A 25154-nucleotide genomic window follows, 5' to 3' on the forward strand; every position below is an offset into this window, starting at 1 on the left:
GCGTGAGGGTCCTGTCGGCAGTGGAGAAAGGCACTCCCTTCGTAATGGCGACTTGGCGCGCCCCGAAACCCCCACCCCTGCTCTTTGGGGACCCCGCCAGGCCCTCGTCGGCCCTTCAGAGGCCCCTTTTGGCCCACGGGATCCGCCCGGAGCTCTTCCCCACGCTGAGGGCTGTTCCTGGTTCCTCAGTACCCGGCGGCGCACTCTTAGGGTTCCTGCACCCTTCTTTCTCTTAGACCCTGTGACTTGGAACTCAACTCTCCAGATGAGACTAAAAAGCCCTAAATTATCCCCCCCACTCCCTGCAGCGCACCTCTCCGTCGCAGCGCCCTGGCCCGGGGCCCTCCTTGTGCCTTTCCCCCGGGGCACTCCCCGCCTAACCTCAGCCGCACGCGCCGTGTTCCCACCCGTCCCTGGCGTCTCTTCTCTGTGAATCTGACTCCACCAGTTCAGGGATTCCGTGGAATCCAGAATGCGTTTTGACAGTCAATTTTAGCGATTCCCCCCAGAGCAGTGCCATTTAACAGATTTTAGTAACTGAGACTCAGAGATGGGCGGTGCCTGGGACCCATTTCTCGGAATTCCTGACTCCATCCACGAGGAGGCCATAAAGTTCCCTCCAAAAGGCGGGTTTGTAGAGCAACAATCCAGCTAACTTCATTTGTCTGCCACGGAGCGGTCGTCATTCTTTCTTTCTTTTTCTCTTGGAATTTAGCAGAAAGGGCCCGGCCCCCTGCCCTACCAACTCCCTTGTCTGAAGCCATACTCCAAAACACACATCCCTAAAGAAACAGGAAGCCACCATTTTGGCTGTCTTAGAACCATATCCTGCTGCCTTCAGAGAGAGAGAGAGAGAGAGAGAGAGAGAGAGAGAGAGAGAGAGAGAGAGAGAGAGAGAGAGAGAGAGAGAGAGTGTGTGTGTGTGTGTGTGTGAAAAGACATTGTCTTACGAGTGAGGTGCAGACAGGAGATGTTTGGCTGGACTGCTCTGACAAAGGAGACACTCAGGGACTTGGGAGTGTGGCAGCCGCCTCCCTGTGTCCAGACCCTGTTGTTGCTGGGCATGTGGACACCTGGGTAGTGACTGAGTGTGGGTCACAGAATAGGTGGTGCGGTGAGAGCAGAAGTGCTACTCTGGGATTGGGAAAGGCTGGAGCAGAGCCCCAGTGCCCAGCCAGCCACCCCTTGGAGCAAGAAGGTCCCCTCCTGCCTGTTCTGGCATAGCCTGGACAGAGCCAGGCTAGCTTTTTCCTACACTCCTAATAAAACTCGCTTTAAAACAATGGTGAGAGCGGTTCCAGTTTTCCCACGTTTCCCTGCAGAAGGCTTGGGCAAGCCCTCCCTTCTCTGAGAATCTGGGGGATGGAGTGAGCCGGAAAAACTTGGAGGCAGGTCTGGTCCCAGGAAATCTTAGCAGTTGCCACTCAGCTTCAGCCCCTGTAATTTGCCTCCAGCGTAAACCTGGTTACTATTTCAGCTGTGATGGTAGTGGTGGAAACCTCCTGTAATGATTTCTGTGTGCCATGCTCTGAATTTCCTGATCATGTAATAGTGCTTCTCACACTTCATGGGACTGAATGTCAAAACCACCATCTGCTTAGTTATGTCACCTTAAGCACATTACTTAATCTCTCTGTGCCTCAGTTTCTTCATTTGAAAAATGGGGATAATGAGATCTTTGTCATTGAGTTCTTATGATTAAATAAAGCTCGTAAAGTGCCTGGAAGAGTGTCACATTGTCAATGACCAATAAATACTAGCTAATGTTTATTGGGCACTTCCTTACTAGGAACCAGGTACTGCTTGTGTTTTACTTGTATCAATTCTGTTTTCTTTATGAGGTGAGTACTCTTGCTGTCCGCATTTTATAGGTGGGAAAACTGAGCTGCATGGATTTTTTATGGTCACTGACTTAATGGGAAGCTGAGACAGGATTGAAGCACAGACTGTTCAGCTTTAGAGCCTGCTTTTTTATCCAGTGTCTGACACAAAGTAGGTACACAGGAAATGTCTGATGGTTGACTTTGTTAGGCATCTTCTATTATTTCTCTTCAATTTCTCAACAGCCTTATGAAAAAAGGGGGTATTTCTCCATTTTATCAATAAAGAAACTGGAGGCTCAGAGAGGCAAAGTAACATGTCCAAGATCACACAGCTGATGTCTGGCAGAGCTGGGATTGTAGTCCAGGTCTGTCTGAACCAGGAGCCCATGCTCTTCCCATTCTGGCCCATGCTGTCTTCTCAGGAAGTGCCCTGTCATGGATCACTGGACTAGCTTAACAGCAGCCTAATTAGAAGTCATCAGGCTTGGCTTGGATATTCCAGCGGGCACCCAGGAATTAAAGTTAAATTAAGATGTAATTGGAAGGTGAAATTGGAAGATAATTACTCTTGGAACATATGGTTATGAGAGTTCCAGAGGGAATATACTGAACCGCAGTTGAAACAAACGCAGGGACTGAAGATGGGGATATCAGGGGCATCAGAAGAAGAGCCAGGAGTTGAATAGGCTGCAGCTGGCCAGAGCAGAAGGCGCTGACTGCCTAGTGCAGTCCTTTCGCTCTGCAGCTGGGGAAACTGAGGCCCATAAAGAGGAAGGGACTTGCCCAAGGCCACACGTCCAGCTAGTGGAAGAGCCAGGCGTGGAGATCAGAGCTCCTAACTCCAAGTCCAGTGCTCCTCCAGACACTGCTTCTCATTTAACCTTGGCATAGCTGACAAGGGAGCAACAGCATGAATGTGTGAGTGACAGATATTTAATTAAAATAGAGAAAATATACACTTGTACCAGGGGCTGGTTGGGGAGATTTCTTTCACCAGAAGCTGTTAAGTCTGTTTCTTCTGTCACTGGGGTCCTCCACTTCCCGACTCCTCTTGGCCTCTTGGCTGAAGGGGTATTGCATTTGAGTCATCCTCAGGCACAGCAAATTGCCAGGGTGTCCTGGGTGGGTTGGGTACAACCCCCAAGCTCTGTGACACAGGGAGAAGGTCCATGCAGCTGCCAGAGGGACTCAGGAGATGCAGGGGGGTCTACCAGCTCCGTCCATGAAAGTGAAGCTTCACCCAGAGGAGGAGACCCCAGCTCTGATTTTCCCTGTAATGCACTCATCCCCGCCATACTCTAAGGTCATCAAGCTGTACTCTTTACCATACTTCAGAGAGCTTGCATCTCACTGCCTCTGGGCCTCTGCACATTCTGTTCTATCTGGAATACCCAATCTCTTTTTGATTATGAAAATCCTTCCTGTTCTTGAGCGTGCACCCTGATGCTGCCTCTTCCCTGGGTCTCCAGGCAGAATTGGTCTGAGGCCCAGATAACCTTGTACTGAAGGTAAGGGCTCTATCACCTTCCTTTCTGGAAGGGAGCAGAGCTAGAAGCTCTCACACTCCTTTTCTTTGCTCACTCCTTAGCCCTGCTTTTTCCTCTGTCCACACGCATTCACTGATAATCTCACCAGGCTTGTGCCTTAAATTCCATCTCTGTGATGGATCCTTCCAGCCAGGCCTCTGCTAGGACCCAGACTTGTACATCCGAGAGTCCACTTGACATTGCCAGCTCTGTGTGTGACAGGTAACTTGGATTTAACGTGCACATTTCTAGTTTTCCCTTCCCAGCACCTGCAGCCTTCCCCAATTCAGTTGGTGGCAATTTCACTTTTCCAGCTGCTCCAATTCAGAACTTTGATGTTGTCCCTGACTTCTCTCTTACACCCCATGTCCAAACTGTCAGCAAATCCCACCAACTTTACCTTTATTTTTGGAATTCTGACACCCCCCCTTTTTTTTTAACCACTTCCACTCCTACCGACATGGTCCAAGCCTCCATCATCTCCTGCCTGTCTTACTGCAAGAGCCTCCTCCCTGGTCCCCCTGCCTCCATCCTCACTACTTCTGTTTATTTCAACACATTAGCCAGAGTGGGCATGTCCTCCGTCTGCTCATGGTCCTGCATAACCTACACCTTCCCCATAATCCTCTGACCTCACTCCTGCTTCTCCCCTTTTGCTTGCTCACTTCTAGCCTCTCTGGCCTCCTTAAACATGTCCTGGCTTCCCTCACCTCTTTCAAGTCTTTGCACTAATGTCCCCTTGGTGAGGCCTACCTGGGTCACTCTCTTTAAAATTGCAAAAATCTCCAACTCCTAATCTTTTTCCATAGGCTTTGTGAACATCTATGATATGTAATACACTTACCCTTTTTATTGCTTATCTCCCACCAATAGCATTTAAGGTCCACAAGGGACAGGGTTTTTATTTTGTTTAGTGATGTAGCCAAAGAATGTAGATGAGTGTCTGGCACATACTAGGTGCTCAGTAAATATCTATTTAATTGAATTGGATGCAGGCAATTGGATGGGAGCAAATGAAAGCCAGCCATTCACCTTATGGTCAGTTTGTACTTCTGAGCTCTGGACTCAGCCTTACGTAAATTTCTCACATAGTTAGCTGTCGCTGGTCTCTCTGGCCTCAGTTTCCCTGCCTTTTACCCTTCTCTGCCTCACTGGAACCCTGAGTCTCCACCGTAGAAGAAATGCTCAGTGGCAACAGGGTGAAGTCAGAGGTTCAAGTGAATGGAGCAGGAAGCAGGAAACCACACTCTAGCTGGGCCCTGCTCTGGATGTGCTGAGTAACCCCGGGCCAGCCTGCCCTCTCTGTGCCTGAGATTCCTCATCTTTCAATGAGGGGTGCCACCAGGCATTTCTGATTCTGGTATCTTTTGATCTCAGGGGAGATGCCGGTGAAGTGCTCTAATCTTCTGAGCTGGGAGCAGGGCACGGACGCTCCGTACTTGTCATTCCTAGGGGCTCCTGCGGGGAAGGCATTTTCTTGCAGGCTCACGCCTCAGACACCCAGTGTAACCTTTCTTGAGGAGATGGCGCCCACAGATCAATAGCATGATCGGATGAAGGATGGAGTGGGGGGGGTGGGGGGGGTGTAGCCAAGGTGATGCTCGTTTTTCACTGTCTGTCTGTCTCTCTGTCAGGCCTCGTAGTGCCCCTGTGAAATACTACCTCTTAAAGATGAGAAATGAGGATCCCTACCCCAAGGAATAATGTCATGCCAACACCTGACATCTGATGCTGAGAGCTTGAAGCTAATGTCACATAATATATGAGTGGAGAGCAAGGCTTATACCAGGGAAGTTGTGGGATAGGCAAAGACTGCCTTTATTAGAGCAATAATAGCTACTGTTTATTGAGTACCCCTATGCGAAGGCCTGCTGCTAAGCACTCTTAATATATTATACATGTTTTAAATTTCATAATGACCTCCTGGGAGTAGGAGAGTACCCATTTTACAGAAGAGGTAACTGAGGCTGAGTCTTTCATACTTTGTAAGTGGCAGAGGCAGGATTTGAACCCAGATCAACCAGCCTCCAAAAGCTCACTCTGTAACTCCGTATTAACAGGTAGCTGAAGCTTGGCTGTTGAAGCTCCAAACAGTTGTTTGTTTGTTTGCTTTTTACCAATTTGAACAGATATTTTTCTAGAGTCGGATGTATATTTGATTGCCTACAGAAACAAGGAGTTGGAAAGTCCCTCATTATATCTTGAAGACTCTGGGTTATTATCCGGATGTCAGTGGCTGGCCTTGGTGTTGATGGGGATGAATTAGGTGTAGGTTAAAGGCTGATGCACTGGGGGCTTTAGTCTCTAAGGTCTTGACATCAGTGCCTCTCCTCTCCCTTTCTCTCTGTCAGCGGTCACATCTTACAGCTGGCAGTGCTCCTGTTCTTACTCAGAACTCCCCCTGCCCTCCTCATTAGCTGTGCACTGGGAAACCAGAGAGCCAAGTTCATTAGATTTATGGGCACAGCCCAGGTAAAGAGGTTCTGAAATCAGGCCCTTTCAGGAACAGAGTGCATGGGTTTTATATACCTATATTATTGCTGCTCCAGGCTTTTTTATTTCCTTTGGGGTCTCCTCAAAGGAAGTACACAGTCCTGCCAGTTTAGGGGAGATGATACTGACTTTGGCCTCAGACATATTGAAATTGGGGTTCCTATGAGTTAGAGCTGTGCTGGGTCAGTACACAGCCACCACCCACATGTCACTGCCCACCACTCGAAATGCAACCAGTCTGAATTGTGAAGTACTGTGAATGTAAAATACACATGTGGGTTTGAAGACTTCTTGTGAAAAAGAATGTCAAATATCTCATTAATAAGTTTCGTACATTTATTACATGTTGATCCAAACATGATTCATTGATTACATGATGATGTCCAAAATGATAAAATTCTGGTTATATAAAGTAAAAAAAAAAGTATTGTTGAAATTAATTTCACCTGTTTCTTTTTTACTTTGTAACATGGCTATGAGAAAAATTTAAATTACACATGTAATGATGAACGTGGCTCACATTGTATTTCTGTCAGACAGGCATAGATTAGAGATGGCTGGGGTTAGGTGCTGCAGGGATTTAACTGGGAATCAAATGCAGGGGGGAGAAGAGTTTGTTGATAGTGCCCCAGGCCCTCTGCTCCGTCTGGCTTCTGTCATGCACCAGGCTGGCATTCTGAGGCTGCTCTGTGTCAAACCCCAGCCCTTGTGGGGATGGAACTAGAGATGAGACTGGCTGAAGGGAAGACTCATGCATCCTAATCCTTGGGCTGGGATGCCAGGCAGCACTTTTGAAGCCAAGCTGTCAGGATGGAGTTGTATTCCTGGAAACTGGCATTCCTCACGCTGTCCACAGTGTGCCCAGGGGCTTGGAGGCACAGGCAGAAGGCATGGAGGTGTGGGCTTGCTTGTGGCAGGAAAGATGCTGACCTTGGAAGTGGGTGACCATTCCCTTGACTCTTCTACTTGTCCAGCTCCCTCCCTGCAAGATTCAGCTGAAATATTACCTTCTCCAAGAGGTGTTTCCTACTCATGGCAACTCTTCCTTCTCTAACTCCGTTTGTACCACATTTGTTATTCTGCCATGATCCTCGACATCCATAGGGGGGAGAGACTTTTGCAAATATCCACGCTGGGAAAGGCCACATAATTTCTCCTGTGAAATTTGGATGCAGGGCAGTTAGCTGCCAACCAGTCCTGAAGCACATAGAATTCAGAGAATCATACATCAGAAGAATCATATATCACTGCCCAAACCTTTAATGTAGCATTCTTGAGGGAATGAGATAATGCCTATTGAGTCATAGTATTCCAAGGGTCTGTGGTTCTGTTCTCCAGTTGTCCTGTTAGTCTTGTCTCCCTAAGTCAACTAGAGGTATTCTTCTCTTCTTGACCCTAGAAGACCCTACCATGTACAATGCTATGTGTTTACACAGTAGGTATGCAATGAATGACCTGTAGGATGAATGTGAGCTCTGGGAGGACAGCAGGGGTGGTGACTGTCAAGTCCAGCACTGACTTGTGGGTACTAGGCACATAGAAGATATTTCATACAGATGTTAAAAGGCTGAGCACAATGATCTGGACACCTTTATTTGAGGGGTACAACATACCATTCATTTTGGTTTTGTTAGCTGGACTATGTATAGAAGAAAGGTCTGTTCACTTTGTTTACAGAATGAATCTTTAGTGCAAGGTCAAGGAGTTTTAAAGATGACTGTAGAGGGCAGAAACCTGAGACAGAGCACAGCAGACTGGGTTCTCACAGGTCGGGAAATCATCTTCTGTGTTTGCTCTCAAAAATGGGAAGTAGGAGACTCTGAGTGAGTGGAAGTAAAGGTAATTGTACTTTTATCTCCTTCTTTTCTCCATTTTCATCCCTTAGATTCACCAAAACCACCAGTTGCTCCCAAGCCAAAGACTGCCAGTCCTCTCACGCCAGTGACGGCACCCAAATTTCCTTCGTCACCCCGGCTCGATAGTCTTCACAGTCCCAACTCCATGTCTAGGGGGCCAAAACCCCCCATCGCCCCTAAACCCAGGCTGGCCGCCCCCAACGAGTGGAGAGCCAGCATCTACATGATCAACAGCTTGAACAAGTGCAGCAACGGGAAGTTGGTGTGTGTGGACAGAGGGCTTTATGAAAAGCACCTGTCTAACCCGGAGTGCTCTGAATCTGAGGGGGATGAGGATTACATCGTCGTCCCTGGGGCTCCCCCAAAAGAGGATGAACCCAGGGATGGGGGCCCTGCAGAGAATGCAGTCATGATGCCTCTGGATGCCACTGGGGAAGAAGAGTGTCAGGAGGGAGGTGGGGAGTGTGACATGGAGGGGGCAGGAGCCGCTGAGGATGTGGCAGCCCCAGCTGACATGGTGCTGAGTGGAGAGGGTGACGAAGCCGTCACTCCTGAGGACTGTGTCCCTGACCTGGGTGCAGAGGAGCAGAAGTTCACAGGTGAGGAAGAAGTGCAGCTGGTAGAAGGACACAACATGGGCAGCCTGGCGGACAGGGGCCCCTGGGATGGAGAGGCGGTGCTCCCGAGCAATATCATCCTGACTCACATTGATCTAGAAGATCCACCAGCTCCTGGTGAGGAGCCCGGGCCCCCCGGGACACCCCCGGGGGCAGAAGAGGGTCGTGAGGAAGGCTGTGCTCATGCAGAGCCAGGGGCGCCAGACAAGCGCGTGGATTCAGATGGACCGGCTGAGGGGGATGTTGAAGATGCTAGTGAGGCCCCCCCAGAGAATGATGGATTGGCTGTGGGTGAACCAGAGGCAGAGGCGGGCACCCACAGCCCTCAAATCTCTGAGGAGTGTGAAGATGCCACAGGCGGTGGCAACCACCGTGATGAGGATGAACCACCTGACCAATGTGAGAAAACCAGCCAAGAAGGAATGGCAGCCACCCCGGAGGCGGGAGGAGACCCCCGGGAAGGTGAAGACCCCGTGCAGGAGGAACCTGCCGAGGACAGCTGCCAGATCGTTCCTTTCGAGAATGAGTGTGTGGATGACTTTGTGACTTCACTGTCAGCAAGTCCCTATGAGTTCTTCCCAACTGAGAGCACCTCCTTCTGTAGCGAAAGCTACTCCCCCTTTCCGGAGCCAGCAAAAGGCCTAGAGTCTGAGCGGGAAGCACAGCCAGGAGAATGTGTGGAGCAGGACCCCAGGGCTGGGGCGCTGCGTGGTCAGCATGGCTCTCTGCAGGGTGGCGCCACAGAGGGCCCCTCTGTCCCTGACGTGGTGGTCGTGCCGGAGGGCGAGGATGCTGCCGACGATGCACTTTCCAGCCCCTATGAGATGGGAGTCGGCCCGCCGTATGGGGCTGACCCTGGGGAGGAAGAGAAGCCCGGCACACAGGCTGCCCAGGATGGTCACGTCACGAAGGAGGAGATGACCTCGGATGCTGAGGGTGAGCTGGCCACCATCGACAGGAAGAACACGATCCCTAGGGCCAGGCCGCACTCTGGGAAGATGGCAGGCTATGTCCCTGAAACTGTCCTGGAAGAAACCGGGCCAGAAGCTGGCTTGTCAGCCATTAGCATCGGAGGTGCCACCAAGGAAGCACGAAAGATGGTTCTGTCGTTGGAGGGGAAGCCGCTGGAAGCCGGCAGGGCCTTGCCGGCCAAACCCAGAGCCTTCACATTGTACCCTCGGTCATTCTCCGTGGAAGGCCGAGAGATTCCCGTCTCCCTGTCCCGGGAGCCAGAGGCATCCAGCTTAGAGGACCACAGGATCAAAAGGAGGGACGACAGCCTCTCACTGCCTGGTGTGATCGGCTCCTCCGGGAGCTTCTCCCACCGGAACCACCTCCCATCCAGTGGCACCTCCACACCGTCTTCCGTGGTTGACATCCCTCCCCCTTTCGACCTGGCCTGCATCACCAAAAAGCCCATCACGAAGAGCTCCCCCTCCCTGCTGATCGAGAGTGAGCCCCTGGACAAGTACACCAAGAAGAAGAAGTCGTCCTTTAAGCGCTTCCTGGCACTGACGTTCAAAAAGAAGACAGAGAGCAAAATGCACGTGGATGTCAACGTGTCCTCTTCCAGGTCCTCTTCAGAATCCAGCTACCACGGGCCTTCCAGGCTTCTGGAAATTGACCGGAGGAGCCTCAGCAACTCACCCCAGCTGCAGGCTCGGACTGGCAAGCTCCGGGCCTCCGAGTCGCCCTCCTCCCTCATCTTCTACAGGGATGGTAAGAGGAAAGGCGTCCCTTTCAGCAGGACGGTGTCCAGGGTGGAGTCCTTTGAAGACCGCTCCCGGCCCCCCTTTCTGCCCTTGCCCCTGACCAAGCCACGGTCCATCTCATTCCCCAATGCCGACACTTCGGACTATGAGAACATTCCAGCCATGAACTCGGACTATGAGAATATCCAGATTCCACCCCGGAGGCCTGCAAGGGCCGGGACGTTTACAAAGCTGTTTGAAGATCAGAGCAGAGCCCTGTCCACGGCCAATGAAAATGATGGCTACGTGGACATGAGCAGCTTCAATGCTTTCGAGAGCAAACAGCAGAGCGTAGACCAGGATGCAGAAAGGTACTGTGAAGTTCTGTTTTCTTTGTTGTTGGGCAGGTGTAACTATCTGAGCAGCAAGCTCAGGTGCAGGGGACAGAGTGGACTGGCTTTTCAACCTAAGGCTCTATTCCTTTCTAGCTGTGTGACTTGGGTGAGTGGCTTTACCTCCCTGAGCCTCAGTTACTGCATCTGTGAAGTGGGATTCATGCTCCCTCACAGAGGGTTTGAGAAGATCCAAGTAGATAATTTCTGTGAAAGTGTTGTCTAAAATGCCAAATGTGGTACAAATGTAAGCGTTTGTATTTCCATTGTTTGGGGACCGTTTCTCATCTCCTAGGTAGATGGCTTTGATACTCCCCTCTGGGAAAGTCACCAGGAGAGAATGTTATGGAATTTTGCCAAGCTAAATATCTTTCACCATCAGGAAAATACCCGAAATTAAGATTGATACCTTTTTATTGTGTAAACATACACTATTCAAGGGAATGAGAAGCGGCAATTTATTTAAATTGTTTGAAAAGCTAAAGGGTGCCCTGAGCTAAATTTCTGAATAGAAGTCTTTAGGAGGTGCACCCAAGCTGATTTTTTTTTTGGACTCATTCAGTCCGGTTATGAGAGCGAAATACTGAAATTACTGATGATAGCAGGGATTTTCTGACCCCACTGTCCCAAGACTGACTGAATGCCTTTATTGATCATCCCAAATGGGTAATTACCAAATCTTCCTATTCCTTGTACGTTGTGGATGCATCTTAAAGGCAACGCAGTTCAGTCTCAACCACAGATGCTCTTTGGGGGTGCCTAATCTGAACGAGTGAAAGCCAAACAGTGGTGGTTTTAAAGGGTAGCCTGATTCTTTCCTCCATGTCAGCGTCATCACCTACTCCCACACAGGCTGTTGCTGCTAGGAATTCCCAAGGGACCTGCAGTAATGGATAGATAAGAATGATTTGCAATTAACATTAGGGCTCGCTGGAGTATAGGTGCTAGAAGTGTTTGTATGGTTTATTCTCCTGAGGTTTTTTTTTACCTGGTTCCGCACCCTGGCTGCATCTACTCCCTGCTGAAAGGGCTGCAGCAAAGGTAAACACCAGCCCCGATGGAGGGGCGAGTTTAATTTGGGGAATGTGGACATGTGCAGACTCTAAGGGGGTGAGAGCAGCGGAGCTGACAGTTCATTGCATTAGTAGTTAGCAGCAGGGTTTGACAAGACCCAGCCCTAGCTGGGCGCCTGCTAGCACTGATGAAAATGAAACCAGCTCCAAAACCAAACTCTCTAGGCTGGAGAGGACCTCCTCCGGTTTATGGCCAAACTTCCCATCTCTAACACTGCCTGGGCTTGAATTCCTCAAGCCACGGGGAACTCACTACCTCCCAGAGTTGCCTCGTCTGTTGCTGGGTATTCCGATGAAGTTTTTCCTTCCAACCCAGGCAAAAGCTGCCTCCCTGAAATATTCCTGCCCATCTCATGCTGACTTTTCCCTCTCAGTCAGGCTAGGGAGCTCATTTCCAGTTTTGTATGATAGCCCTTTAGAAACTGAAATCGGATTCTGTAGAGTCACCGAATTTTATAGCAGAAAGGGAACTTCGACGATCTTGGATCCTGTTACAGAGGAAATGGAGGCACAGAAAGGGAAAGGGACTTACCTAAGGCTTCTCAGGGATTTAGTGGAGAAATCAGTGCTAGGACTCAGATTTCCTGACACCTGGTTGAGGCGTTTACAGTGAATTACACTGAGATGTCAGGTCTGCTTGTTTGGACCGTGCACTGCACAGCCTCAGGGCCACACCTTCTTTCAGTCAAGCCCCTGTGCTGCTTGTATGCAAAGTCCTGTTGCCTTGATCTGTACTTTGTCCAAAAAAAACAAAAGTGCCTTTGTCCAAATTAACATGACAATAAAGGAATAAAATACTCGAGAAAATGCTAATGCTACCATATCTTGACTGCTTACTGTGTGCCAGGCACTGGGCTAGTTCTTCCCTTAAGTTACCTCACATTGGATTCTGCAGTCTAGGTTCATGGCTGAGTATCTTGAACCATCAGACTCAAAAAGTGCTGTTGCCCCACTCTGATGCTATTTCACTGAAGGCCAGACTGATGGAGATAAATCTCCCATGCAGGAACCACATCCTCTTGGACATCAAACAGTGAGCAAAGCTTGCTCCATCTTTCTGCATGAAAGAGGTGCAAGCAAATGGGGAGAAAAATCCCTGCTTTGGGCTGGAACAGGTCTGGGCAAGGGAGGTTTCAGACACTTTAAGCTGAAGCGTAAGGGACCTCCATGGGGCTGGGGGCCCTACTGCTTCTTCGCCGGAATGGGGACTTGGAGAATTAGATGGCTTTAGGTTGGATGGGATGGAATAAGAGGGTGGGGAGGCAGTTCTTCCCTCTTTCTGCTACTTGTTCTGCCCCACACCTTGCTTCGGTATGAGGCTGAGAGGCAGAAGCCAAAATAAACATCAACAGCCCTGAAATAGGGCAAGACAGGGCATGGGGAAACCTGGATTCAAAGCTCTCATGGTAACTGACTTGCTGTGGGGTCTTGGAAAAGACTAGACCACAGTTTGCTCATCTGTAAAATGGTGAATTGGAGCAGATCTCTATTTCTCAGTAGCAGTTTGCTTTTCCTGGACCACCTTTGCCATTTCTGTTTGACCATGTGTTCTATCATTGTTTTCTTCAATGCAGTCCATCTTTTTTACTTAAAAAATATTTAGAAAAGAAATTTTATGTCACTGTTGGGAAGTGGAAAAAACACTCTCGGTTACCACAAATAGAAGGCAGTTGTACAAATAAGATACAGAGAAAAAAAATAACCAGGGTAAATTCTCATTTGAGGTTATTACTTAACAAGGCTGTGAGCTGGAGGCCTGAGCCCTTTGTTAAGCAGGGAGCAGTGTTAAAGACATCCTGGCACCACACAGAGGCTTTTTTGGTGTAATCAGAAGAACTCAAAAGGATTGAAAAGGGAATAACTCTCTCGTGGTGTGATTCAGTGTTATTTAAATCCAAGTCCTTTTTCCACTCAAAGTACCTCCCTTCAAGAAACTATATATAATAGAATTCAGAGAGCCCTTAGAGACCCCTGAAGCGGAGCAGCAGCTCAGGTCCTTGGTGGATGATGATAAAGTTTCTTCTATGAAGTTACTTCCTTTGAAAACTGTACACACAGATAACAACATTTTAGGGGCTGCAATGATATTCTTATTGACAGTCTTCTATCTTATAAAGTAGGACTCTTCTATCTTATGTACACCTTTCCCATGGTATGCAGAAAAGGTTTTATCACTCTTTAGGTTAAAGGGTACCCCCAAAGCATTCTTTTTTTCTTGAATTGACCTTCATGCAAAAAACAAAAAAAAAGGTGGAGAAATGTGGTCCAACCCTCTTACTTTTTTCAAGCAGGCTGTTTTAGGTCCTCAGTCAGTACTCATGGTTGGGGGAACCTAGTCTTTACTTCTGAATATCCCACGATACCTCAGTATGTTGGTTATACACTAGGAGCTTAATAAATGCATGTTCTGACCAGGGGTTTTATGATCCCATGCAAGCTGGTGGTTTTGAGCTTCACCAGGGGGCTGCATCTGTCTTCGACAACACAGTCTAGGTGTTAGCATCCACTTGTAAATTCCCATTTGAAGTGAAACACTGCACCATCGGTCTGTCCTAAGAGTCTCGTTGAGATCCCCATAATTGTGTGGCTTTTTTCTTTGCATTATGATGAGTCTACTTTAATCCCTCAGCACTATACCCCAACACAGATCCCTGATGCCACTTATCCCCATCCCATTATGAAAATATCCAAACTTACAGGGAAGTTGAGTTGTTACAGCAAATGCCCATATACCCACCACCTAGATTCACCATGAGTATGTTGTCCTACTGTTTTTGTTCTCATTTCTCTCTAGCATTCTCTCCAACCATTAAGGCATATTGTTTTTGATGCCTTTTTGGTGGCTTTTTATGTTCAGAGACGATACTGCAGCCCAGGGAGAGCCTGTGAGAGCGTGGCGGCTGAGCACACAGGCTTTAGCCAAGCTGCCTGGGTTTTTAGTCTGCACTCCACCACTTACTCTCTGTGTGACCTGGGACAAGTTACGTACCTCTTTGTGCAAAGGGCAATGATAATAGTGCCTGCCTCCTAACGTCTTTAAGGCCAAATGAGTTAATATAGCACATAGTGAAATCATTAGTAACTATTAGCTGTTATTAAGTGACATGATCAAGGTCACATAGCAGTGGATGCAGGATTTGAATTTGATTCCAGAGGTGTCATGGAGAATCTGGTCCTTTCACTGTGGGGGTCTCTCTCTCCCCTTCCTGTGACTGTTCTGCCTGTGTTTGATTCAGTGTGCAGGACATCACATCAGCAAAACCAGGTCCACGAACTTGCAAGCTTCAGCTGTTGGGGGTGGCGTCAGCGTTACCTCGAACTCCCACAGTGGGGTCAGGGCTGCTGACAACAGGCTGAGTGAGACTTATTTGGAGTCATTTGCAGCATCTTACACCAAAGACAGCAGTTCCAGGAACTTTATGATTCCGTACCCATCGTAGGACAAATGCCTATCTCTGTGACCCAGACTATCGCTGTTATTTCTCTTGTAATTCACAATTAGTTAGACATATGAAGATTTTCAATGCCCCATTTTCCAGGTGAGAAAACTGAGGCCCAGTGAAGTGAAATAAACTGTCCTCTGTCGCACAGGTACTAAGTGGCCAAACCAATATTTGAACCCAAGTCTCTCTGACTCAGTCCACTCTTTCCACTACTACATGTTTCCTGTGATTGAAAAGTGCCATGTTTTCTGGTGGTCTTTGTCCAGCAGCTGCAGAGTGTCTGCCACGCACCAGCCACCACCACACATTGCTTTGCTTGTTGCCCCAGGGGGCTTAAGGAAGGGTTGAAGGAGGCTTTGCTTTCCGAAGGCTGCTGGCGGGTTTGTGTATCCGATGACAGCTCATCAGGAAGACTGGCAGGCTTTCCTCGAATTGCTAATGAGCTACTCAGACACCTTTCCCTTCCCCAGGGCCATGGTGGGGGACCCTTGCCCTCCTGTGGCCAGCTGTGCCTGCAGAGCCACCAGGAGCTCTGGCTTTGGAGCAGGCCATCTGTTTGGGATCATACTGCTCATTAAGGGAGCTTCAGATGGTCAGCCCACCCAAGAGCTGCAGTTCAGGAGTGCTTGTGTCTTCCAGGGAGAGCTCTGGAAGGTGGAGTCATTTCATGACTCTCTTCTCCCAGCCCAGGGTCCTTCCAGAGCTGTTTATTGTTGGAATGCAACTCAAATATCATGCTCAACAGTTTGTTGATTGGCCTAAAATTGTATAGCCTGTTAGAGAATAAGGAGTGGAAACATCCAGGTAACTCGGTGATTTGGCTAACTGATAGTGACCATTGGAGAAATGAGTATTTCCGGTAAGGAACTGTGCCAAGTGAAGTGTGGAAGGAGAGAGAGGTGGACCAGGTACCATCACTGACCTTATAGTTGGGGAGTAGGAAAAGCACTCAGACCCAAGTCCCTGAAATGCCAGGTAGAAAATGCTTAGGACCTGAAGAGCAGGTGTCCAAAGGAGGGCGATGACACCATGGACGAGGTGGCGTTTGAATGGACACTGAAGGAAAAGTAGGATTTTGACATATGAGGTAGGAGAAAGGTCTATGTGAGAGCGTGTAGAGAAACATAGTACTCTTGTTTTAGTAGGTAAAGCTGCAATGAAAATGACCTAATCTTAGTTCATAAGGTACCTTGATATCTTTATTCTGGCTGACTTTCCCATCATCTACAGACATGGAGACTATAGGAAGCAGTTGGGTTGAAAAGTCTAAGGACTAAACTCAAACACCACTTTTTTCTAATTCTAGTTCTTACAGTAGAATGCTGCCCCAGCTCACAGGGTGCACTCAGTCACCCTGCCAACATTTGTCCAGCATCTATCTACATGTCAGCTACTAGTCCAGGCACCAGTGGGATGAAGGTGCCTGCCCTCGAGGCCTTTCTGGCTGGCGGGGCAGAAGGCTGGTGGAGGCCACTGGGACCTAGCGTGATGCAGACTTTGGTAGAGGCCCATCCAGACAGTTCTGGAGGAGAGGCAGCGGGGAGCCTTGACTATCTTGGGGACACCGAGGTGGGTACCACCAGTGGAACAGGAGTTCACGATGGAGACAGACAGTCTAGGAGGAGCACAAAGTGTGAGTCTGGGAGTCAGAAAGGACCGTGATGTATTCAGACGGAGCTCAGTGCACCGTCTGGGGGATGAAGCTGGAGAGGCACACTTGACTGGGCCTCAGCTTGCCTTGTACACCGGCCTGCTGAGTCAGGCCGTTCCCTCTGGGGCTGGGGAGGCCCTGGGGGGCTTTCAGCAGGGGTGTGCCGTGGTGGGGAGGAGGACTGGCACCAGCCCCTCCTTAGCCGGTGGAGAGCGGAGGGGCTGGAGAGTTGGGAAGCAGGGAGATTAGTCTAGAGGCCATTGCAACAGCCCCTCCAGAGAAAATGAAGAGCAAGCAGGGCTGTGGCAGGTGGCATGGGAGGGGGTGCTCCCAGAATGTGCACAGCAGCCCAGTTCTCCAGTACTGAGCAACTCCACGGCTAGCTTGGTTTGCCTTTGCTTTTTTCTTCTTGTCCTTACATTTCTGTTATAGTCTGTCCAGTCCCAAATACGTAAAAGATCTGAGTGGGTTTCCAGTAAAAGACACAGCAAGAAACAGTAAGAATTCAGTCCTGAAAATAAAGTGGAAGGATACAAGTCATAACAAAGTTGAAAGGTGGGTAATGGAATGGGCAGTCATACCAAGGACAGCAGCTGCAATTAAAATTTGGAAATGCAGCACCGAGTCAGGCCTAAGAGCCCCTCTTTCCACCCCCCCAACTCCTAGCACACCCCCTGCATCCTTAGAATGCCATAAATATTTTGCTGAAGAGATTCCCTGAGAGAGAGTGAAACCTAACTTGTATTTTTTACAATCGTAGACAGTGGTGCAGCAACAAATATGCATGGTTGTAAAACAAAGGTGATTTACAACTGCAGCTCTAAGTCCTTGGGTGGGTGTACAGCAGAGCCTCAACCAAGCCTCCTGCTGACTGATGTCACTGGTGCTGAGAGCTGCATGGCTGGAGTTTTGGCACATCCTAGCCATTGTATTTGTTCATATCTTCACATCTGCCTGTAAACTGGGAGCCTTCCTATTATTATGTATTTGACAAATTAACTCATGCAGAGCTTTCATTAAGTTTCACTGAAAGGACCTAGAAATGCCATAAAAATTATTATCATCTCAAAACCATCACATTCCTAATGTGTGGCTGTGCTTCTTGTTGAAATTGACTGATGAGAATATTCAGTTTTTAATTTTCTGACTTAAAATAAGACCATCTGCAGCTGTTTCTTTTAGCAATAATTTTTAATTAAATGCAATAAAATTTACAGGGAAGGACTATAATAAGAAAATCATGTCAGGAACACACTTACTGTAACATTTACTAGTGTGATATTAAGGCCCCCAACTATTTTTTTTCCCTTGAAGAGCTGAAATATAGCTGAAATCCTGATTAAGTGTTAATCACAATGTGGTTTTACCTTCATAAAGTCAGAGTATCCCCCCGTGGGAGGTGTGAAAATAATTCTCACTAATAGAAGACAGTCCTGTTGCACGGGTTCTTTGGTGAAATGTCAGCAGCAGGTCTCCTTGGCCAGCTGCGCCCCAGCGGAGGAGTGGAGGCTTTGTTCCAGCCTGGGTTTGGATGGGGCTTGATTCCCTGGGCCTCACCCACTGCTCCTCGCCTCAGGATTGGCGATGAGCACATCATGCACAGGATGAAGCCAGAGAGAAAAACCATCTCTGTATTTGTACGTTTCTTCAGTGTATCTGCATCAAGTGCCTACTGTGTGCCAGGTGCGGTTCTGTGAGCTTTGGCGACAGGAGGGAGCAGACGAATTAGGTCCCTGCTCTGGCAGAGTTAATATCCCCCTGTGGAGAGGCAGACAGTGAACGTACTAATAAGTAAATTAGATAATCATAGACAAACAGGTCATTCTTTTGTGGTGAGATGATTCTTTTGTGGAAAAGAAAAAGGAATGTGGTAGAAAGTGACTGGTGGAAGGGACATTTTAGGGTGGTCAGGGAAGGCTTCTTTAGGGAGGTGACATCTAATTGAAACCTGAATGATGATCAGACATCATCAAGGGGAAGGGCATTGCAGGCAGAGAGAGCAGCAGGGACAAAGGTTCTGAGGCTGGAGGCCCCTGTGGGGTTTGTGGGAGGGGGCCTAGAGCCAGCATGGCTAGAGTAGAGAATGATGGGGTGTGGGGTGGCGAGGCCTTGTAAAAGATTTTGATTTTAATAGGCACCATTGTATGGAAGCGTTAGGATCCCAAAATGTTTAAATGATCTGAACTCTCCGTACCATTTCATAGGACTCTTACATTTAGTATCAGCTCAACAAATAACATGAAAATGCAGCAGAGTATATGCTGATACTAAAAATGGTTCTGGAAGCATAAATTAGAGGTTTGAATTTGGTCCCAGCTCTGTCCCTGGTTATGTGATTTTTGAGATCCAGGTCTTAGGTCCCTGTCCCCCCGTGACTGCTCTGGAATGGCTTAGAGACAGTGGTTCTAATGCTCCATCTAAATGCTCTTTCCAGAAGAGGGTGGTGGCCCAGGGGACTGAGAGGAGACTGACCCAGCCACACCAGAGGAGGAGAAGGAAGTGACAAGAGTGGGAGGTTCTTGGAAATGAATGTGCAGCCTTTGGACTTGTATTCCCTTTGTGAACTAATTTGATCTGTGAGCCACAGAGAGCTATTGAAAGTTTTAGAGCAAGGGAGCAACACTATCAGCTAGTGCTCTAGCACAGTCATTGTCAGCTGTGTGGGGTGGACTAGAAGAAAAGAAGCCAGCACAGTGAGGTGTGTAAATGCCCAGGGACCTGGCTATGGCAACAGGGCCCAGCATCTTCATTTCTGTAGTGTGATGGCCTCCCAGCCGCAGCTACTGCAGTCACGCAGAGCAGAATAAACCAGACCCCTCTGGCTACGCGGCAGCTCCCCAGTGGAGGGGTTCTCAGGGTGGTTGGTGGCATTTAGGTGGCACAGGTGACAGAACCAGAGAAGCAGCATGGTGTGGCAAGAAGAGAGAATGAGCTCAAGCCTGGCTCTGCCCCTTAACCTTGTCATCTGATCTGAGCCTCAGTTTCCTCACCTGTTGAAGGGGCACAGTGTGCCCTTCATCACTGAGCTGTCATGAGGAGGCAGAGATAATACCCATTACAAGGGCTTTGCCAGGTATTAAAAACTCACACTGTCAGTCCTGTACTTGCTGCTGGGAGCTGAAGTGAACATACACGGCTCTGCACTGCAGCACGTGAGGCTTTATGGAGTGTTCAGTGTATGCCAGGCACTGCCTTATACCCTTTGTATCTATTAACTCAGTTAATCTGAAAAACCACCTTGCCACATAGATACTTCTTTAAAAATCTATACTCAGCAGATGAGGAAACTAAGGTTAAAGAAGTTAAGTAAAGGGCCCAAGGTCACATAGCTAGTCAGCAGCAGAGCCAGGATTTTAGCCCAGGCAGCTTCCAGCACTTGTGCTCTCAATTATGCGTGAGGTTCATTCTCACTTTTGCGCATCATTTCAGTTAATTTGCTGAATGCCCCTTTGGGAATAGTCACTCCGTTTTGTTTTTTTAATTGAAGAGGAAGCTGAGGTTCAGAGTAGTGACAGGACTCGTAAGCCAATAAGTGATAGGTCTAGGACCAGAAGGAGGGTGTCTCTAGGTATAGATAGGTTCTTCCCTCTGCTGGTTCACCCCCTTTGAGAACTTCCCAACTGGAATTGGCCTTCTAGGTGTCGAAGGTGAGGACACGCAGTGGGGTCTGAATCTTCAGAATGGAAATGTCCTTGTTATAGGCATTCAGAATGGTCAGCCTATAATGACCGTCCACTTGCTTAGATCCACATGGCCAGGGGATGATGTAAAAACTATAAACAGAGACAGCAGCGCATACTCTTGCACTGTAACAATCAAAAGGAGGATATTGTGCAGGAGGTTAACACTTCCTTAGATTGCCTGGCTAGGCTCAGCAAGGGCCCTTGGGGAATTTATCGTCCATGCTCACGATTCTCCAGGTCAACAGGACAAAGAACTCATAATAATTTCTGCATGATGAATTAATGTGTTTCATCTGGCTCCTTGAGGATGACCCGAGACTTTCCAGCCTCCAAGAGATGAAGGCAGCCACTGAGCCATGTGTCGGGGAATTCTGAGCCTGCAGCTGTGAACTGCAGTGTTTCCCTGTCTTAGGCCTATGTCTTTGGCTGTTTTCCTGCAAGATGAATGTCTCAGGGTTGCGATTGTTTTGGGGGATGATGTGCCTGGTCTCTATGTAAACAGACCCATCCTCTCTGTGCATGGGGTTGGCCTGAAGCCCTGGATGGAGCCCAAGAGAAGTTTTCTCCAGGTCAAGGCATGACCCAAATACTTGAAAATTCAGGCTTGCTTGTATGATTTTAATTAAGAAAACAACACACCCGCACACACGCAGTCCTGCCTTACAGAATCTGCTCTGATGCCTTAAGTTCTGCTCTACTCCCTTATGATGAGGCGTTCTCCCCCTGAGAGATGTGTCCGACTGGGATGTCCTGTGAGACAGTGAGCTCGCCATCATGGTCAGTGATTAAGCACAGGCAGAGGGGATACCAGAATCTATCAGGAGTCTGTTGTGGTTTGCACAGGTAAGGAACTCCGAGCTCTTGGGATCATTTTTGACTGGGCAGACAGAGTTCTGAGAAGGTAGGTGGGCTGCTGTTGGCACTGCCCTGAATCCTAAAATACTGCATCTGAATCCTAAAGTACTGAAATGCTGAAAGGCTCCCCTGCTGAGAAGGCAGCGCTCAGAGGGGTGGTAGCCCCTGGGCTCTGCCTGCCTCAGGAGAGGGCAAGTGTCCCCCTTCTGGAGCCAGGGGCCTGGCCACATTGAAGAAGATGGGCAGATTGGTTAGTTGGGGCTCCTTGGGGGCTCCCTCATACATTTAATCTCACTGGTTTCCAAAGGTTCTGTTGCAGCAGGAACCATTTCAAGTGAAATCTTACTTGGAACCCCCATGTAGAAGGCAAGGCTTTGTTACTCTAATTCTCTCCAATTTTTAATACTTCACAGGAAGTCAACTAATGAGATTTTCATGATGAATGGAAACCGTGGAAATTGGGAGTTAGGGATGGCGGTGCTGATCTTACAGCCTAAGGAGGGGCAATGATTATGTCAGGTGTTATATTGTGGGGGTTAAGAGCATGTTTTCTAGAGCAGGTGGCTGGGTTCACATCCCAGTTACTAGCTGTGTGTCCTTGGGCAAATTACTCAGTCTCTCTGTGCTTTAGCCATCTCACCTGTAACAACAGGGAAGCAAACACTACCTACTTCAACCTCAAGAGGTTGTGAGTTTTGACTGAGCATTTACAAGGAATGTAGCTGGGGTGCAGTGCATTTTGGGTCCCCAGCACACTTTAGCTGTCATTATTAACACTGTAGCAGTGTCTGTGTCCATGAAAGTCAAAGCAGATGTTTGTGACTCCTTGCCCATGGGAGCCTAGGGCTTCTGAGGAATGCAGTTTGAAAACCCCACCTCATCTCATACAGTCTGGGCAGTCTTCTTTTAATAAGTGTATGTTTCAGGTGTACATATTTATAAGTCTTTTTCACCAATAATTTAATCAGTGATTTACAAAAACCTGTGCCCTCAGACACAGTAGGGAAAGTGGAGAAATGGTGCTACTTATTTTTAAAAAACAGACCTTTGTTATTTGAGGAGGAAAATGTGTCAGGTTATGAAGCAGTTTAAGGGTAAATAACTATTGGATCATTAACTCCTGAATTTGTAAAAAACCCCTCACAAGGGGTTTTACAAGAATGGATATGAAATGAATGACATGAATGGGGAAAGGGAGCAATACTCAGTAGGTTCCCCCACCTACCAATATTTTATATACATCACTACTTGATGTACATTATTTCACTGATTATCACCCCCATATTACAGGTGAGGAAACTGAGGCTTCAAGGTATAGTGGGGCAGAGGCAGGACACAGACAGGGTCTGAGAGCTGAACCCAGCGCCAGGACCTGCAGGGAGGGCACAGGCAGGCAGGTCCTGGCTCCGCTGAGCAGTGTGCTTCTGTAGGAGCTGCCTCACCTTAGGAGGCAGTGATTCACCCTCACTGTGGGTGTGTGCCAAGGGGCTGGGTGAACTGCTGCCACAGGAGCCATCCTGGGGAGTCCTCTGCGGGCCAGAAAGCTAGACTAGAAAACCCAGAAAGCTCAGAAAGTCATGAAACGTTGATGTGGCAGACATATACTGGTGCTCTGCACTTCACACTTTCCAAAGCTTTTCCGTGCCTGTTTGCTGTATTGGTTCTCCCAACAACCACCGTTCAGAGCAGGCAAGACATTGATTCAAAGCAAAAGTTAAGCAAAGACCTTCTGAAGCAAATTTTTCTTTTTTTTATTTAAGAAGGAGAATAGGAGTAGTGAGACAGAGTTATTTTCTGTGCCACTTTCCTGGGAAGCTCCTCCGTTTCCTCACTGTACAATGGGGATAAGAAGTGGTGGCAGGTATCTAATGGCTAACAGTACCCCGTGCCAAGGGCCTGGTACAGGGCCTGGCGTGAAATAGGTTCTCAGTGACTCTAACTGTGGTTATTGCTCTGATTGTACCTATTATGAAGAAAGGGTCTGGGAAAGTGCAGCAGGAGAAGGTCCCTATAGACTGAGGGTTGGGAAAATACCAGGGGAGGGGTGATGAGGAGCAGGAAGGGAACTGGAGGCTGGAGGAGGTTTGTCCACTCACATAGCCTGCAAGTGGCAGTCGCACTTAAGAAGTCAGGTGTCTGCTGCAAAGCGCCGTGCCAGGGATTGAGGTGAGCAAAGCTGGGCTCTGGGACTGATCTGGGCTGGGTGTGGTGAGACCTGGGCAATACCTGGAGCTGCTCTGGGTGATGATAGAAGAAAGGAGGGTGGTGACATCATGCTGCTAGAGATTGTTGTGGACCTGCACTCCCCTCCCGGGAAGCTCCTTGTAGATATTGCATCTGGTTTCTAGGGAGGTCCCTGGTCCAAACCCAAGTTTCCTTGCAGGCCTGAGGCCAGAGGTCAAGGCTGGGTTCAGAGCCATGGAGTGAGTCAGTGGCTTAGTGGGGATCAGAGTTTAAGCGGCTGCTCAGTCTCTGGCATGAGGAATCTCCCCACCACCCTCCCACCCCCAAAGTTCCATTATTGCTCTGGGTGCCTGGGCAACAGGAGAACTGAGGCAGGTTGATATGAAATGCCTGATCACACAGTTAATTATTTAAATTCAACTGTGCTAAGCACTCCCAAGAAGTACAAGCAGCAGGCAGTTTTAAGAGCTTCTAACAGGTTCCCTGACCTGTTGGTGGCTGAGAAAGACCTCTGAGAAAATGAGATTGAACTTGGTCCTGAATATGCTGAGGAATTAACTGAGTAGAGGGAGTTTAGACAGAGAGAGAAGGTCAGGAAGGACCCTGTGAGAAAGGTACATTGTTCCCATTTTGCAAACGAGGAAACTGAGGCTCAGAGCAGGGACATGACTTACATAAGGCCACATGGGTATCAAGAGGAGAACCTGGGATTTACATGCAGGTCTGTCAGACTCCAGAGCCTTAGGCAGGAAGCCTGAGCAGGCCGTGGTGGCATCCTAGTGCCTGGGGCCAAAGCCCTTTCTTCCCCTCAGGAAGATGGGACTCTACACACTCCCTGTACCCAGAGGCTCACCACCACCAGCTCCTGCTGCTCTCGTTTGCTCTGTGCCTTGCCTGTCCTGGCATCACCTGTGTGACCCAGGCCTCTGTTTCCTCAGCTGTGCAATGAGAGTACCAGGCCACAGACTTTCTCAGGCTCCAGACAGTCTGGGATTTTACTACATATAATTCTGACCTTGGGAAACATTCATGAGCCTCATGTCTAGAAAGAAATACACAAATCAATTGAAGGAGCAATCATGGAGCACCGACTCCATGCCAGTAAGATTGGGAGCTGGGGGAATCACAGATGAAGCTCAGACTTAAGGTCTCGGTGGGCGGCAGGTCCCTAAAGAGCTGACTGGATGCTATTATAGGTACAACAGGAAAGTGAATGATGTTCTGGCCACACAGAAGGAGTGGCCAAGAAACGGCTTCTCTGACTAGTTTGCCGGGTTCCAGTTGGACATTTGACCTGGGCTTAAAGGGCAAGCGAGAGTCTGCAAAGTGAAGAAGCCTGGGAAGGGCATTCCGAACAGAAGAGATGGCAGGCACGCAGTCATAAAGGGCCACGGGTGTGCAAAGACTGAGGGCTAGCACACAGTGGCCAGACTGTATGTGGCAGTGGGTGACGAAAGTGAGATCTTGAAGCCACCAGCCTGGGTGAGTGCAGAGGCTGATGGTGCAGGTCAGGTGCAGGGGACTCCCAGGCCTGAGCTCTCCCTGCCCTTGTTACCTTCATCAGATCACCCCTGCTGTTTTTCAGCCTCCATTGAAATTATCTGGATTATGTGAGCTCCGCCCATCGGAAAAGGGGAATGTGTGGCTGTAACAGCGTCTTTTGAGGCTGGGGTCTGGTCTGTCAGTTACTGCTGGAGAGGCAGGTACTCAGCACACAGAGCTTCATTCTCAAGTTGCTTCTGATCTGCAGTGCCCTGGTGACAGGCATAAATTGGAGTCCTTTGAATAGGCCAATTAGAGCTAATTGCTGGGGGGTAATGTATTTAGGTGACTTTGGCGGAAGGACTAGCCTTCTCTAGGTTGTGGC

General features: G+C 48.7%; 1 protein-coding gene across 4 annotated transcripts in view; it reads left to right on the top strand.

Moving 5' to 3' along the window:
- Window positions 1-25154, top strand: part of FGD5 (FYVE, RhoGEF and PH domain containing 5) — a 105966-nt gene that overhangs the window by 414 nt on the left and 80398 nt on the right. For 3 of the 4 annotated variants that reach the window (XM_036911449.2, XM_036911451.2, XM_036911450.2), the window contains exon 2: window positions 7728-10377. In XM_036911449.2, the coding sequence (XP_036767344.2) occupies window positions 7728-10377 (2650 nt within the window). Of the gene's footprint in view, window positions 1-1870; window positions 1993-7727; window positions 10378-25154 lie in introns of those variants that run through there. The other variant, XM_057506262.1, reaches the window with a different exon arrangement.

Source organism: Manis pentadactyla, chromosome 1 (assembly GCF_030020395.1).
Source record: "Manis pentadactyla isolate mManPen7 chromosome 1, mManPen7.hap1, whole genome shotgun sequence".
Classification (NCBI taxonomy): Eukaryota; Metazoa; Chordata; class Mammalia; order Pholidota; family Manidae; genus Manis; species Manis pentadactyla.